The sequence below is a fragment of the Schistocerca serialis genome, chromosome 2 (assembly GCF_023864345.2).
Source record: "Schistocerca serialis cubense isolate TAMUIC-IGC-003099 chromosome 2, iqSchSeri2.2, whole genome shotgun sequence".
Lineage (NCBI taxonomy): Eukaryota > Metazoa > Arthropoda > Insecta > Orthoptera > Acrididae > Schistocerca > Schistocerca serialis.
In genome coordinates this window covers 966323521-966337709 of record NC_064639.1, presented here as the reverse complement: position 1 = coordinate 966337709, position 14189 = coordinate 966323521, and the positions used below count along the sequence as shown (strand labels likewise).

The 14189-nt window shown below is 36.7% G+C and overlaps 1 protein-coding gene across 1 annotated transcript; it reads right to left on the bottom strand.

The window, feature by feature from the left end:
- Positions 1-251: 251 nt before the first annotated feature.
- Positions 252-13268, bottom strand: LOC126458356 (enoyl-[acyl-carrier-protein] reductase, mitochondrial). Its single transcript, XM_050095327.1, has 4 exons — positions 13020-13268; positions 12690-12926; positions 5350-5624; positions 252-1187 (listed from the first exon to the last, which is right to left on the bottom strand). The coding sequence occupies exons 1-4, from the start codon at positions 13251-13253 to the stop codon at positions 782-784; spliced, it is 1152 nt and encodes a 383-aa protein (XP_049951284.1). The 5' UTR covers positions 13254-13268; the 3' UTR covers positions 252-781.
- Between the last annotated feature and the right edge of the window lie 921 nt (positions 13269-14189).

The window sequence follows — 14189 nt, the reverse complement described above, 5'->3', positions numbered from 1 at the left end:
CATGTAAGTCTTGCTTGAATGACAATGACAGGGTTACACTGAGTATTTTGCTTGCAATGGTTACTTACCAGTTTCATATTATTGATGTATTTATCTGCACAGAATCTTCTCTATTGTTAATCTGTTAACAAATTTTCTGTGCACAAGTCCATTCAGAATTACTGTAGTGGGAGTGGGATAACATTGTTACAGTCATTACAATGCTAAAAAAAAAGGTCAGTTTGACTGTACAGCATACAGAGGTAAAAGACTGAAGTGTACACCATTTTATTAACAGTTATAAAAACCATATATTTCCTTCTGTCAGATGAAATTACAATACAAAATATTAAAGATTTCATCCAGACAGTAGCTAACAGTAATCACAGTTCTCTGAGCGACCTGAAGGTGTACTGCAGGTACTGTGTATATCCAGAATGTTGATTTCACTTGAGAATTGGCTTGTTTACATAATAATGTGTGTTACAGTATTAATCTGTGGTATTATATCATCTACATACCTCTCATAAATCATAAATGCATAATGGAATCAATGTAAACACCAAATACACTGTATTTCAAGTGTAAGATGACAAGCTCTAAATTAGCAGTTGATTTAGCTACACTATAAAATTAATCAGTCCTCAAAGATTGTTGCAGTGCAATGACTGTAGTATGCTTATTGTTTTCTGTGCTTAGACAACATTCTCTCCATCCTTGGAGGGACAAAACTGAATAACTGGTAATTATTCACATGAACTGTACCAAACACCAAACTGGATTTTTGACAAGATGTTTTAGATTATTTTTGGAAGTCAAAAATATATTTCATCCCTACAAATCCTTTGGTTGACATTGCATTTGACAGTGCTTCCTTGTACCTTTCAAATCCAATCAATGTATGTTTTGGAGGATTCAATTTCCTTTCGATTATAAGGTTGGTTAATTCTTCAAACATTCTAGATCTTTCAGGGCTGTTAGCATTTTCATTACTCCATCTTGTCATCCAATATCCACGGACAGTTATATCCTTAAATATAAGAGCTGATGTAGGCACAGTCACAGGTTCTCGGGACATCCCCCCGTATGTAACCATAACACCACCACTGTCCAAATGTCTCATCACTTCAAGTGCATTTTTGCCTCCAACACAATTTAGTGCTAACTTTGGTCTTACCAAAACACCTTTCTTGAAAAGATCTGTAGTCCTGAAAATATTCAATATTTTAGAGTCTTTCTTAGATCAGAACATGTCATCAAGATTATTTACCATATAATGCAGTAAAGGAAAATCCAAGGAGGAATATATGCCCATGAGGATAGATCACTGTTCTCCAAATTCAACAGGAACATAGGATGGATACATAAAAAGAGCAATAATTGCTTCCTTAGTATTTAGAACAGGGTATCTTGGTCTAACATTCCTGATACAGAGAATGATAAAACCAAAATTTCTGTAACATATACTGGCTGATGAAGAAGCAACATAAATTAGTGCATCATGTTAATGAAATGAGCAGTAATCCCGAAACTGTACAATATTTCTAACTTTCAGAATTATCTTTCATTAATGCTTAGGCAGAGCAGAAACGTACAGATACTGCAAAAGTTTTGGAGAGTTTCATTGAATTCACCTAAGTCTTTTTATTTGTTTGCATTTAAGTTCAGAGGAAGTAAAGATATGAAGAAGTCTGCAGAATAAAGTGCTAACCCTCAATTTAGTAATGATTAGTCTGATCATGTTATCTGTTATGTTTCCAAATGCTCCACACTGGGACATAGTACACACACATGTAGTATTAAAAAAAGCACTCTCTGCTATGTAATTTCTCCCACCTCTTTATATTTATGTTCTAGAATCTCAATTTTGCCACATAATACAATATCTCAAAATACACCTTGTACATTAGCACTTTCTTCCACTAATCATTTTATATTTAAATTTATGTACATTACTCTGTTATCAGTTGAGGATTGCAACTGTATAACATGTTACAAAACTTCACTTTCTTTTTATTTCCAATAACAGTTTGGCATAAAGTATTCCAATAACACACTGCCATATTTGAGTGCCAATTGTTATCATTACATTATTTTGTGTAGAACACACTTCTGCATGGCAAGTGAAAAAACTCTGCATTGCAAGTGAAAGGAATGTGTACTAAATGCCAAAGTATTGCTGAAACCCTTTGTGCTGTACTGTCATTGGCAACAAAATAGTGACTGAAGGAAAAAAGTGTGAAATTTTGTATAAGTGAAGATTTTTCAGATTAATGAAATGCAGAAACAAACTGCCCAAATTTGATGTGACATCTGAATGACTTGTCGTCTAGACAAGCCCTCAACCAGCACCGACAGCCTGCCAGTCACCTCCAACCCTGTGTGCCTTTATTAGCAAGTAGAGTGTCTCCTGCTGTTGTATAAGAAATCAGACAAGACTTGCACCAAATAAGGTAGCCCAGTGGTTAGCACACTGGACACGCATTTGAGAGGACAGTGGTTCAAACCCTGTCTGGGCATTCTGATTTAGGTTTTCTGTGATTTCCCAAAATGCTAGAGGCAAATGCCAGGATGATTCCCTTGAAAGGGCATGGCCAACTTCCTTCCCCATCCCTCCCTAATCCGATGGGACAGATGACATCGCTGTTTGGTCCCTTCCCCCCAAATCAATCAATCAACAAGATTTGCAGAGTTAACAATTGCTTAATTGTTTTCTCTGAGTCTGAAATCATATTTATATACAGGGTGAAACACCTAACACTAGCACCACAATATTGCAAAAATGGAAAGTGCTGTTGATGTGCGGTTTTCACAGAATGCATTGGTAGTTAGGGGCCCACATTGTTAGAGAATCAACAGATTGATGTAATACCTAGAAAGCGAGTTTTTGTGCAAACACACACTCTTTCAAAAGGAATAATACCTACTGACATCAACTAAAAGTAGAATAAATTAGAATGTCAGTGGTGTTTGTTGCAAGACTCTCATTTACGAGATACTTGTATAATACCTATGACACCTGCTAAAGAACAACACAAGTGCATATGCTGGTTACGTGGATTCTGACCAGTAATGAGAAACTGACCATCACAGGTTGTGTTCAAACTGACCACCAGCAGCAGCAATACAGGCTTCCGGTCTGGTATGGAATGACAATTGTAACTTGCTAGCATTCCAGCAGAGATGTCCGAGCAGGCTTCAGTAGTATGTAATTGCATGTCACGGGTATAGTTGATGAGTCCTTGTTGACAGTGTCTTTCAGTTTTCGCCACAGACAAATGTCTGGAGGTGTCAAACCCAGAGAACGGGCCAGCCAAGGTACAGGGTCCTCTGTGCCCAGTCCAACTACAAGGATTTTGAAAAGTTCTCGGAATCACCACAAGAGGTCAGCACTAGCGCAATGAGTTGTTCATGTGATATTCATTGGACTGTTGCCTGTAAACACGTGCCACATCAGTGCTCTTGGAAGAGAGCTGTGGTGGTGACATGGCTCTGTTGCTGTTCACGCATAGTGATTTGCAGGGGGGAAAAAAAATAAATAAATAAATAAAAAAAAACTAGATTTGAGCTGTGATTAAGTACTTCATAAAGAAAGGTATGAAAGCAAAGTACATTCTTGCCAATTTCCAGAATACACTGGGGGCTCTCTGCTCCTTCATATTCAACTGTTGCCAAGTGCTCAGACGAATTTAAATTTGGTCAGGAGAGCCTAGATGATGACCCGCACAGTGGTCAGCCAAGATGTGACACTACTCGAGAAATCATTGCACAAGTGCACAAAATGGTCATGGAGGATCGCCAACTGAAAGTGCATGAAACTGCTCACACTTGCCAAAGGTCATCTGAAAGGGTACACACATTTTAACTGAAGAATTAGAAATGAAAACATTATCTGGAAGGTGGGTGCCGTGACTCCTGATGCTGGATCAAAAATGCTAGAGAATGGACATATTGGAACAACGTTTGGCCCGTTTTCCATAACTGCGCCACATAACTGGAGAAGTTTAATTGGTGCATTGATAACAGTGACTGTAGCAGCAAATTTTGTTGTGAGATCCTTACCTAGTACCAAATGAAAAAACAACTTTCAAACCATTAACAACATGGCAAACTAATAATATCAAAACTGAAAACAAATCAATAACCCACAGCTAATAACATAAACCTATCTCACTGACAAGGCAACAAAAGCCAACCCCCAAACCACTAAGTAACTCACAGCACTAAGTCCAACACTGCACTAACATCTCTCTGACAATTAAAGACATAAACATCCCACACTAGAATGTGCCAACACGTATTCCAACATGCCCCCTACAAACATAATCCATTTCAAATTTACTGCACCACAATGATGTTAGACAAAAAAACAGTGTTATGTCATGGGTCAAAGCACATGGGTGGAATCAAAATTTTTGGTTAACCCCGAAAAAGGTATGAAGATCTGGGAGGTCAAAGATAATATATCTGCAATTCCTGTACCAGTTCCTGTTCAAAGCTATTAGAAGGGAGAGATAGAATGAGAAGTAAATATGAATCTAAAAGAAAAGAAATCGATCGGAAAGGATAATAGAAATACTGTGTAATAAATATATAAATAGAGTAAACTGGGAGTGAAGGAAGTGGATTGGTGGGACGCTATTTTACGATGGGTCTGCAATTATGACAGAATAAAAGGACATGTTGGAGTATAAGTTCATATCTCCCACGTTCAGAGGAACTGCTGTTGGTTGAAAAGGTTCAGATGACATATGTGGTATACCACATATTCAGGTTTATGGAGTTTAGAGAAACTGTCGTTGTGTGGAACGGTTCAGATGACATATGTGGTATAGTATGTAGGTTTACAAAGTTATTGTGTAACACACAATCCAGGATCATTACTGCTATCCAGAAGATGGATAGTCACATTAGGCAGGTTTTTCAGTAGTGGTTTCGGGGCTGTTAGCCTTGAGGCAGTGATGATGATCTGTGTTATTAAAGCTTTTTTTGCCCTGCCCCCTCCCCCACCCCATCACCGCCGCCGCCACCACCACCACACCAAAAGTTTTAAATTGTAGTGTGCACTGTTCAATAAAATTAAGTTAAAAATTAATAAAACAACAGCATATCAAGCATTTTATAATGAGTAAATTTTGGGGAATTTTTATAAGTAATTCTGGAGAATCACATAGTTCAAGTGAATGTTTTCATTACCAAATACCAAGTACTATGTTACAACCTGAACACAGTCGTGTGATTCAATGGCAACATATGAGTGATTTTTACAATTTCACTTTCTGAATACGTGTGAACAGCATAATGTTCGTATCAGGTTAGTATTATCAACTGAATGATAATTTGCACAGAACGAAATAAATATTTTCATACCTGAGTTCTTCCTCTGTCAGTACATATGTAGCTCCAAGCTCCGTCAGAAACTTCTTCAGTTCATCAATATCACTCCTGTTCCGAACAATATTGACAGATTTTATCCCCCAAGCTTTGCACAGCTGTATCACATTTTGCCCCGCTGCACTATTTGCACCATTCTGAATCACTGAATCTCCCTCAGATAACGGTACAAAGTCTTTCAGCATACGGTATGCTGTACAGGGGTTAACAGCAAGTGTGGCAGCTTCCACAATGCCAATCTTGTCAGAAATCTAAAAAAAAAAAAAAAATCATGCATACCATAAGGAAGGGGGACAGAGAAATGACTTTACTTTTTCCACATCCAACTGACATCCAGGATTCAAGAATTCCGTAAATAATGTATAGAGACATTACTTGTGAACATAAACCACAATTTTTCAGGCTGACTGTTATTTATATGATTTCCTAATATTTTATCCATGTAAGTGGTTTTAGTCAATAAAGATCCTAACTTTCCATGAGGGATAATGCAGTGAAATTGCTGGAAATCAAAGGAACAACAGATTTACTGTACGTGAACCTAGTGACAGACAGTAACAGTGTGTTTCATACTTACCTTTTTTCAAGAATCATATATTGCTAGAGTACTACTTGTGACATCATGTATTATGAGAAAGTGTAAGCTGACCCCAATGCTTCGGCCACCAGCCTCTACCAGTCTAGCAGCCACCAGGGCAAAGCACCGCAGCATAACCTCACTCCACATGAGCCAGAGACTGGCACCCGACCACACCTGTGGGATGTGGACATCTACCAGTCTCTTGTCAATGTACCTAAAATTATGTATTAAAAAAAAAATAAAAAAATGAGTTCAGCCCAGGTGTTTGCATTTTACTGACTGGTTTCTGCCTTCCATGACTCTCATTCAAACCCTTAATGCCTTTGTAGGGACCAGCCACACCATACTAACACCAAAAGAGTGGCTACCACCACTCCAGTGGTGGTCACATAAAACCAACCACATCTACATTTTGTGTAAAGGCTACATGCTTTGCCTCCATCCCTAATTCAGCTTACATGGAGTTCAAGTACTGGGGTAGTGGGAAACTCCAGACCTCAGCATGCGAATGGTGGTTGGTTACGAATAACAGCTACTCCATGTGTGCTGTACGGATGGATTCAGCCTCTAGCTGAAATGGACAATGCACGGCGACTGCCTGCTCAATGCCCTCATGACTGAATTAGTGCATATAAATAGTATCTTGGCAACTGTTTCCCTGCAGCTGGAAAGAGCATCAAGCAGTGACACTGACCCAGCACCCTGCACGTTATGTTGCTACAAGGCCATCATTATAAGAACAATGGTCAATGCTTCAGCGATATTGTCAGCTGTGAAGCAACTCTCACAGTAGGAGCTAAAAGTGTACTGCACCGGGTCTTAACATTAAGAATTTAGGTGGATGACCAGCATTTGTTCCATGTGTACAGTGTTGCTATTTGGATTTCTAAACCCTGTCCATTTTGGAAACAAAGCTATATGGTGAAACCAAACAATGGAATGTCCAGGTTAGAATATCAACAATATTATGTAAAGGATAAACTGCACTGTGAAGATGATACCTTGAGTTGCAGACATGCACAACAAAGTGACTGTTACACTTTGAGCTTTTGGCCCAAGCCTTCTTCAGAAAAGAAAATACAGACATATTCACACAAGCAGGTGTACCTCATGCACATATGCCCACATCTTCACCCAATTCAGCCAGAATACAACTCTTGTATTAAACAAAAGCAAGATTGCTACCTTTGTTCAATGTGAGAATTAAATTATGCATTATGGCCGCAGTTGCTTGTGTGAAGGGGTGCATGTTTTCTATTCTGATGAAGGCTTTGGCCAAGATATGAATGTGTAACAGTCTTTTTGTTGAGCCTGTCTGCAATCCAGTGTGCCATCTTTACGGTGAGTAGCAATCTACCGTTTGCATAATATAGTTGACATTTCAGCTATGAGACATTCCATGTCAAATCAACACACTTTAAATAAAAATTTTACCTCACCCTCTTAGATTTTGCTGAAAGTTGGTATACTTATAGTGGGTGCTGAAACTAAGAAAAATACCAAATTTCAATTTTTACCTCAAACCATTCCTGAAATATGGTCATGTAAACTTTTCAAAAACTGGCCAAAAATGTGTGAACGGACTTTTTTTAAATTGCCCTAGGAGTGCCCTAATTGAGCTAGAGAACTGGGAAAGGTGTCATTTTGCAGCATTTTTCATGCTCTTTCAGTGATAGACAAAAAAACATAGCTTCTAATTAATAACCTTTTTCAAAATGGTAATTATATTTTGATTTAATTTTTTTTTACAAAAAGTACATAATTGAAAATTTTCAAAATATTTCCATAACTACTTCATACGGTTGTAAATCACATGAAAAAATATAAATGTAGGATGATGATGGGTTCATTGTTAAAAAAAAAATTATTCTGGGATCTTGTTTTTCACTAATGGCCCTAGTTTGACCAAACTGACCTTTAAGGTAGTATGTCAGTAGAGGACTGTATACATAGGGCTTGATGTCTGTACAATAATTCAGAGACTGGAGCCATTGTTGAGATGATGTAGTCTGCATTGTTACCTTCTAAGGCTTTGTGTGCCTACAGCATTATTGTGCACTGTGGTTTTAGTGCAAATCAGTTGTTACTTCTGTGTTGACCAGTCTGTATCTATTATATTTAATAGTTCTATTTCAAGTAAAACTACACACTACACATTGAAGGACAGTTTATAAGTGGTTTTTGTATAAATATGGAACCAAGTAAAAAATGCAGTTCTGTAAGAGTGCAGTGTTGTAACCCATTGAAGAAGTCAAATCATTTTATTAGAGGGAAAAAAAAAAAAAAAAAAAAAAAAAAAAAAAAAAAAAAAAAAAAAAAAACACTGAGAAATGTCACAACATGGATGCCCAAATTATTTCCTCAAATACCAAGTGGTGCCAAGATTTGTGATAAATGTAGGATAGATGAAACCAAATTGAAAAATACACCAGACCCAATCAGTGATGAAAGTGTTTAAGAACTGATGAAAGTGTTTAAGAAGAATCTTCTGGACCAGAGATAATCATTCGAGACCAAGACCCTGACTTCAATCCAACTTCAATAGCTATTAAAACATTTAACACAACACTTCAAGAACTAGGTGAGTCCCCAATTGACAAGAGAAAACTAACATCTAGGCATTACGCCAAATCAAAAGTGAAGAAAATCTCATCAATGACACACAAACTTTTTGTTGCTCCTGACACTTCTTCATCAGATACTGATAGTGATGAATCCGTTCTTGAAAATCTTAAAAGAAACTTTAAAAATTCTATAAGTAGGGCAAAAAAGCTAATGATTCTTACAAGTTTACCCGAAAAGTACAGTGTCAGGAAAATAATGAGGGAATTTAATGCTCCTAATTACATTGTTTGGCAGTCCAAAAAAATTTTGAATCAGAGGGTATTTATGGAAGGTCCAAACCCAAAACCAGGGAAGTGTTTACCAACAGAAACTGTACATTCATTTTATGAAACTGATGAAGTTAGCAGGGCAATGCCAGGTATTAAAGATTGTGTGACAATTACAGAAACAAGTGAAAATAAAACAAAAATATCAAAAAGACTTATTTTGTGTAACCTTAAAGAAGCTTACAAACATTTTAAAGATAAGTTTCCTAACATAAAAATAAGTTTCTCTAAATTTGCTGAGTTAAGACCAAAACATTGTGTATTAGCTGGTCGGAGTGGCACACACACTGTCTGCGTGTGTACAACTCACCAAAACATAAAATTAATGATAGAAAATGCCAAACTAAATACAGTAACAAACAGCAGCTTAAACAATTATAAGCAGTGCATTGCAAAAATACTTTGCAGCCCATCATCAGTTGATTGCAACATGGGAAACTGTGACTACTGCCCAGGAGAAACTGTCATACATAAAATTTTAAAAGACTCTTTTCATGAAAACTTAATTGAACAAGTTCAGTTCCGACACTGGATGTCAGTTGACCGATGTAATCTGGAAATTGTTCAGAAAACTTCTGAAGAATTCATATATTTATTTTGTAGTAAGATGTCGACTTTGATTCGGCATGACTTCATTGCCAAGCAACAACGAACATTCCTTAACTACACAAGAGAAAACCTTATGGAATCTAAATTTGTTGTTAAATGTGATTTTTCAGAAAATTATAGTATAGTTTTACAGGATGAAGCTCAGAGTTTCCACTGGACAAGACAACACATTACCATTCATCCATTTGTTATATATTACAAACAGGAAGACAAAATTGAGCATATGAGCTTTGTCATAGTTTCTGATTACCTGGAGCACAATACAACTCCAGTTTACACCTTTCAAAAGAAATTAATTTCATATCTAACAAACAAATCTCAAAAGATTCCAAAAAAGATATACTATTATTCTGATGGTTCTGCCACTCAGTATAAAAATAAGAAAAACTTCCTGAACCTTTGCCTTCATGAGGGAGGCTTCAACATAAAAGCTGAGTGGCAGTTTTCAGCCACAGCATGTGGGAAAGGGCCTTGTGATGGCGCAGGGGGTTCAGTAAAGAGACTGGCAGCTCGTGCAAGTTTGCAAAGGCCATACCAAAATCAGATCCAAACCGCACGAGATCTATTTGAGTGGGCAGTAGATAATACCACAAATGATGATTTTGCATATTCCACTCAAGAAGACTATGCTGATTCAGAAATATTCTTAAAAAGCCGACTTGAAGAGGCATTGACAATCAAAGGAACACAGCAATTTCACGCTTTCATTCCCAACAATACATCAAAATCCGAAGAACTTGATGAAGTGAAAATAACTTTTCTTCATCCATGTGGACCAGCTAAGTCATTCTCTTATCCTTCACATGCAGATGTCCTGTGGGTGTCAGTTGTGGATGTTCTCACAAAAGCGAATCCATTTACTCCGACAGGGAGTACATTCATTCTTAATGAAAGTAATGTAAACCAAACCCAGTCAGCTATATCAAAATGTAATATATGAAGTTCCAAGACAATTTATTGGGAAACTGCTTTCAACTCAAAACTTAATTTTTGTCTCAGGTTAGTGTTCATGTATATCTTATAGAAAGTTGTTTCAAAATTATTGTTAGTACCTATTGTGTTAACCATTTCAAACATCATGGACCAGAACTATTATATAAATACTTGTACTTATTCATACTTTATTTCAGTTTGTAGTTAAATGCTCAATTTCTTGTTTTTGTTATATAGGTTAATATACTGTTATCGAAGTTTTATGAAATTAAAATAAGCAATCAACTTAATTATAAAATATGTTTTGATATTTCTAATACTTTTTTTACTTACCTTTCAGTATATTTTAAAGAAATTCCTGTTTGTTAAAGGTCAATTTGGTCAAACTAGGGCCGTTAGTGAAAAACAGAGAGTCCGGAATAATTTTTTTTAACAATGAACCCATCATCCCATCCCAGATTTATATTTTGCCATGTGATTTACAACAGTATGAAGTAGTTATGGAAATATTTTGAAAATTTTCAATTATGTACTTTTTGTAAAAAAATTAAATCAAAATATAATTACCATTTTGAAAAAGGTTATTAATTAGAAGCTATGTTTTTTTGTCTATCACTGAAAGAGCATGAAAAATGCTGCAAAATGACACCTTTCCCAGTTCTCTAGCTCAATTAGGGCACTCCTAGGGCAATTTAAAAAAAGTCCGTTCACACATTTTTGGCTGGTTTTTGAAAAGTTTACATAGCCATATTTCAGGAATGGTTTGAGATAAAAAATTGAAATTTGGTATTTTTCTTAGTCTCAGTGCCCACTATTATAAGTATACCAACTTTCAGCAAAATCTAAGAGGGCGAAGTAAAATAGGTGTGTTGATTTGACGTGGAATGACTCCTATACGGTGAGTTGTTTTCTTTGTTCCTCCATTTATTTGTTTTACATCTCGGATTTGATAAGTACGAACAAAATTATTTTTCTGTAATAAATCTAATCCTATGAAAAACATTAAACTTTCATCAGTGTAACAGATGGGAACAGTTAAAAGCTGCAAGTATGAAATAGGAGTATCCTGATTTGTGCAAGTGTTCATTAAACGCATTCCTTGGTAATCTTTTTTCTATTTATCATTTACCAACACAAGGGACATTTTTCAGTCACTGTGTGTTTCCGTAATTTGGAGATTATTCATTTACCATCAGAGTCACACAAGTTTCAGGCTTCAATGAACACCTTTTTCCACCTATGAAATTTTAAAACATTCATGATCCTTGCTGAGCACCTTTTACCATTAAGAATGTCATCCCCCCCCCCCCCCCCCCCCTACCAGTTTTTGTTTCCTATACCAGTTGGAGTGATTGTCTTTTCACATACCAAGTAATCCAGGGCTTTATAATTTATTCACCAAGCAGCGAAAGAATGTAGACATAAAGGGTTATAATTAGGCAAGCTTTCAGAGCCAGTGTCTCCTCCTTCAAGCAGAAGGGTTCAATCTTTCAACCCTTCTGCCTGAAGAAGAGCCACTGCCTCTGAAAGCTTGCCCAATTACAACCGTATTTTGTGTGTGTGCTGCTGCTTGGTGAGTAGATTTTTGTCCATCCAATTAAATTATATTGTCAAAAATCGATTATTTTCGTTGTTATATTAGGGCTTTATAATTTCTCATAAACAATTGTTCTAGACAAGCAGCAGTTCACTCCTACCTTGAAGTATTTCATCATCGAGTCTATTATTTGGTGCAGATTTCATACAACCCATCAGTTAAAAAAAAAGGGGGGGGGGTGAAGTGCACCCCTCCAGCTCTGAGCAGTCTCAGTAGTCTTGGTACAAAATGGAGCACGGACTTCACCTTTATGACAGAAAACGACTTCGACATCGCAACACCATTAGTGGAAAGTGAAAATTGTTGACTGTACCCCTCTTACCGTTATATCTTATTATGGTATCAATTCCATTCTGCTAGTAGGCCTATAATGGCTACAGTTTGATGCATAGAGACATGAAAGCCGAAATCTAATACATAAAGTAGTCTGTGATGATAATGCAGTCACTGCTAGGGAGAAAAGGAATTCATTCTACAAGCTTACCTTTTCATTACATAACAAAGTGAGGGGCTGATAAAGAATGCATCCTTTCAGACAAATTATTTGTCAAGTCCGCTAACATCTTTACGAATAATTTCAATATACTGCAATGCAAAATGTCAGCATCTCTCTTTGCTTTTAGAAGGAGACCACTTTCCGCTAACAAAATTGACTACAATTCATTACCGGTACAAAAAAAACGCTGTAATTTTGAATCACACTTACTTTCATTAATTCATCCGCATTACAGACAGCGTGTGTTCGCCATGTACCCCAAGCATTTAATTTTGGTACAACTCTATCGCCGACTTTCAAGTTTGTGACTCCATTGCCTACATCTACAATTTCTCCCACACCTTCATTCCCCGGTATAGATGGCAATTTTGGTTTTACTGCGTAGACACCCTGAATAGTGTTGATATCTGCGGGGTTTACAGGTGACGCCAACATCCGTATCATAACCTGAAAAGATTATGGGCGTAGTACGCTGTACACAGTGCAAAAAAAAAATGGCACGAAACATATTTCTGGGCAAGTGAATATGATTCATGTTACTTCATGTTCAGCAGGTTTTCTTAGCTCTTCTTTTTCTTGTCGCACGACTTTTGGTGGGTCACCGTATTCTGAGTACACAAGTTTAGAGGAAAGTACGCTCTGATGTCTGGCAACCGTTAATATTGCATTATCGCGACTAGCCTGTGCAACGAAGCTTGTCATGTTCCGCGACAAAAATTTCAACACACCCATCTTCGACACCATTCTAACCTCAACGCAGCCAGCCTCAAACATAATTTGTATATCGAGCTTGTACAATATCGATATCTCTGTTACTTAATGGTCATGAAATAAAGCCCCTGTGGCCAGGATCGAGAATCGATTTAATGCTCAAATGTTCGAACATGTGATATCGATGAAATATCGCGCAAATTTAGAATCAACAAAATTTTAGTTTACCGTTTGTTTATGATTTGATTCTTTAGAGGGTTTTTTCATAATTTCATATCTTCTCTGTGAAGGATAATGGGTGAAAACTACATCTGCTTGAAAACCAATTACTGCAACGAATGGACATGACATAAAAGTGGCTGAAAGTTTTGCAATTATAAACGGTAAATAATAGATAAAACACAGTCTTGTCATCAAACTGCTGTTTCACATCGCAAACATATTGATCTAATTTCTAAGCTATTTCGAGTACATTACATTACATTTCAGGGAAGTCATGGAAACTACAGGCAGTTTCGCGAGTCGTGTGTGCAAGAAACGACTACTAGACGAGTTGGAGAGGTTGGAAAAGGAGCGCTCCTCTAGTCTTCGCCTGCTTCAGGCATCAAGAAATCTTTTCCAAAAGAGATATCACAAATTTACCTTGCCGTTATCTAGAAGAGGATCTGAGGTTCATCTTTCAATTACTTATAGCTCGAAATGAGTATTTAAATCTTTTCAGTATATCAAGAAATAACAGTTTAACTCGAAAACTGTGATGCAAATGTGACGTAAGAAACAAAATACTTATTTACTTATCCGTTAAATTATTTTACTTGACTATGTCAATACTATCATTATATTATTTACTTACTTTGATTTTAGAAATATGGAAATTCTGAAAATACTATCTAGATGTCTTTACAGAAATAATTTACATAGCAAATGTAGGCATGTTCGGCAGGGGAAACAACGATCATTGTCATTAATGTACAGATAAATGGCTTTAAGTTTTCAATG

Coding starts and splice junctions, on each gene's coding strand:
- LOC126458356 (XM_050095327.1), bottom strand. CDS start 13,253: ATGTTTGAGGCTGGCTGCGTTGAGGTTAGAATGGTGTCGAAGATGGGT. Junction 5,625..12,689: donor ATGCGGATGAATTAATGAAA/GTAAGTGTGATT, acceptor TTTTTTTTTTAG/ATTTCTGACAAGATTGGCAT. Junction 1,188..5,349: donor CTGACAGAGGAAGAACTCAG/GTATGAAAATAT, acceptor GAATATTTTCAG/GACTACAGATCTTTTCAAGA.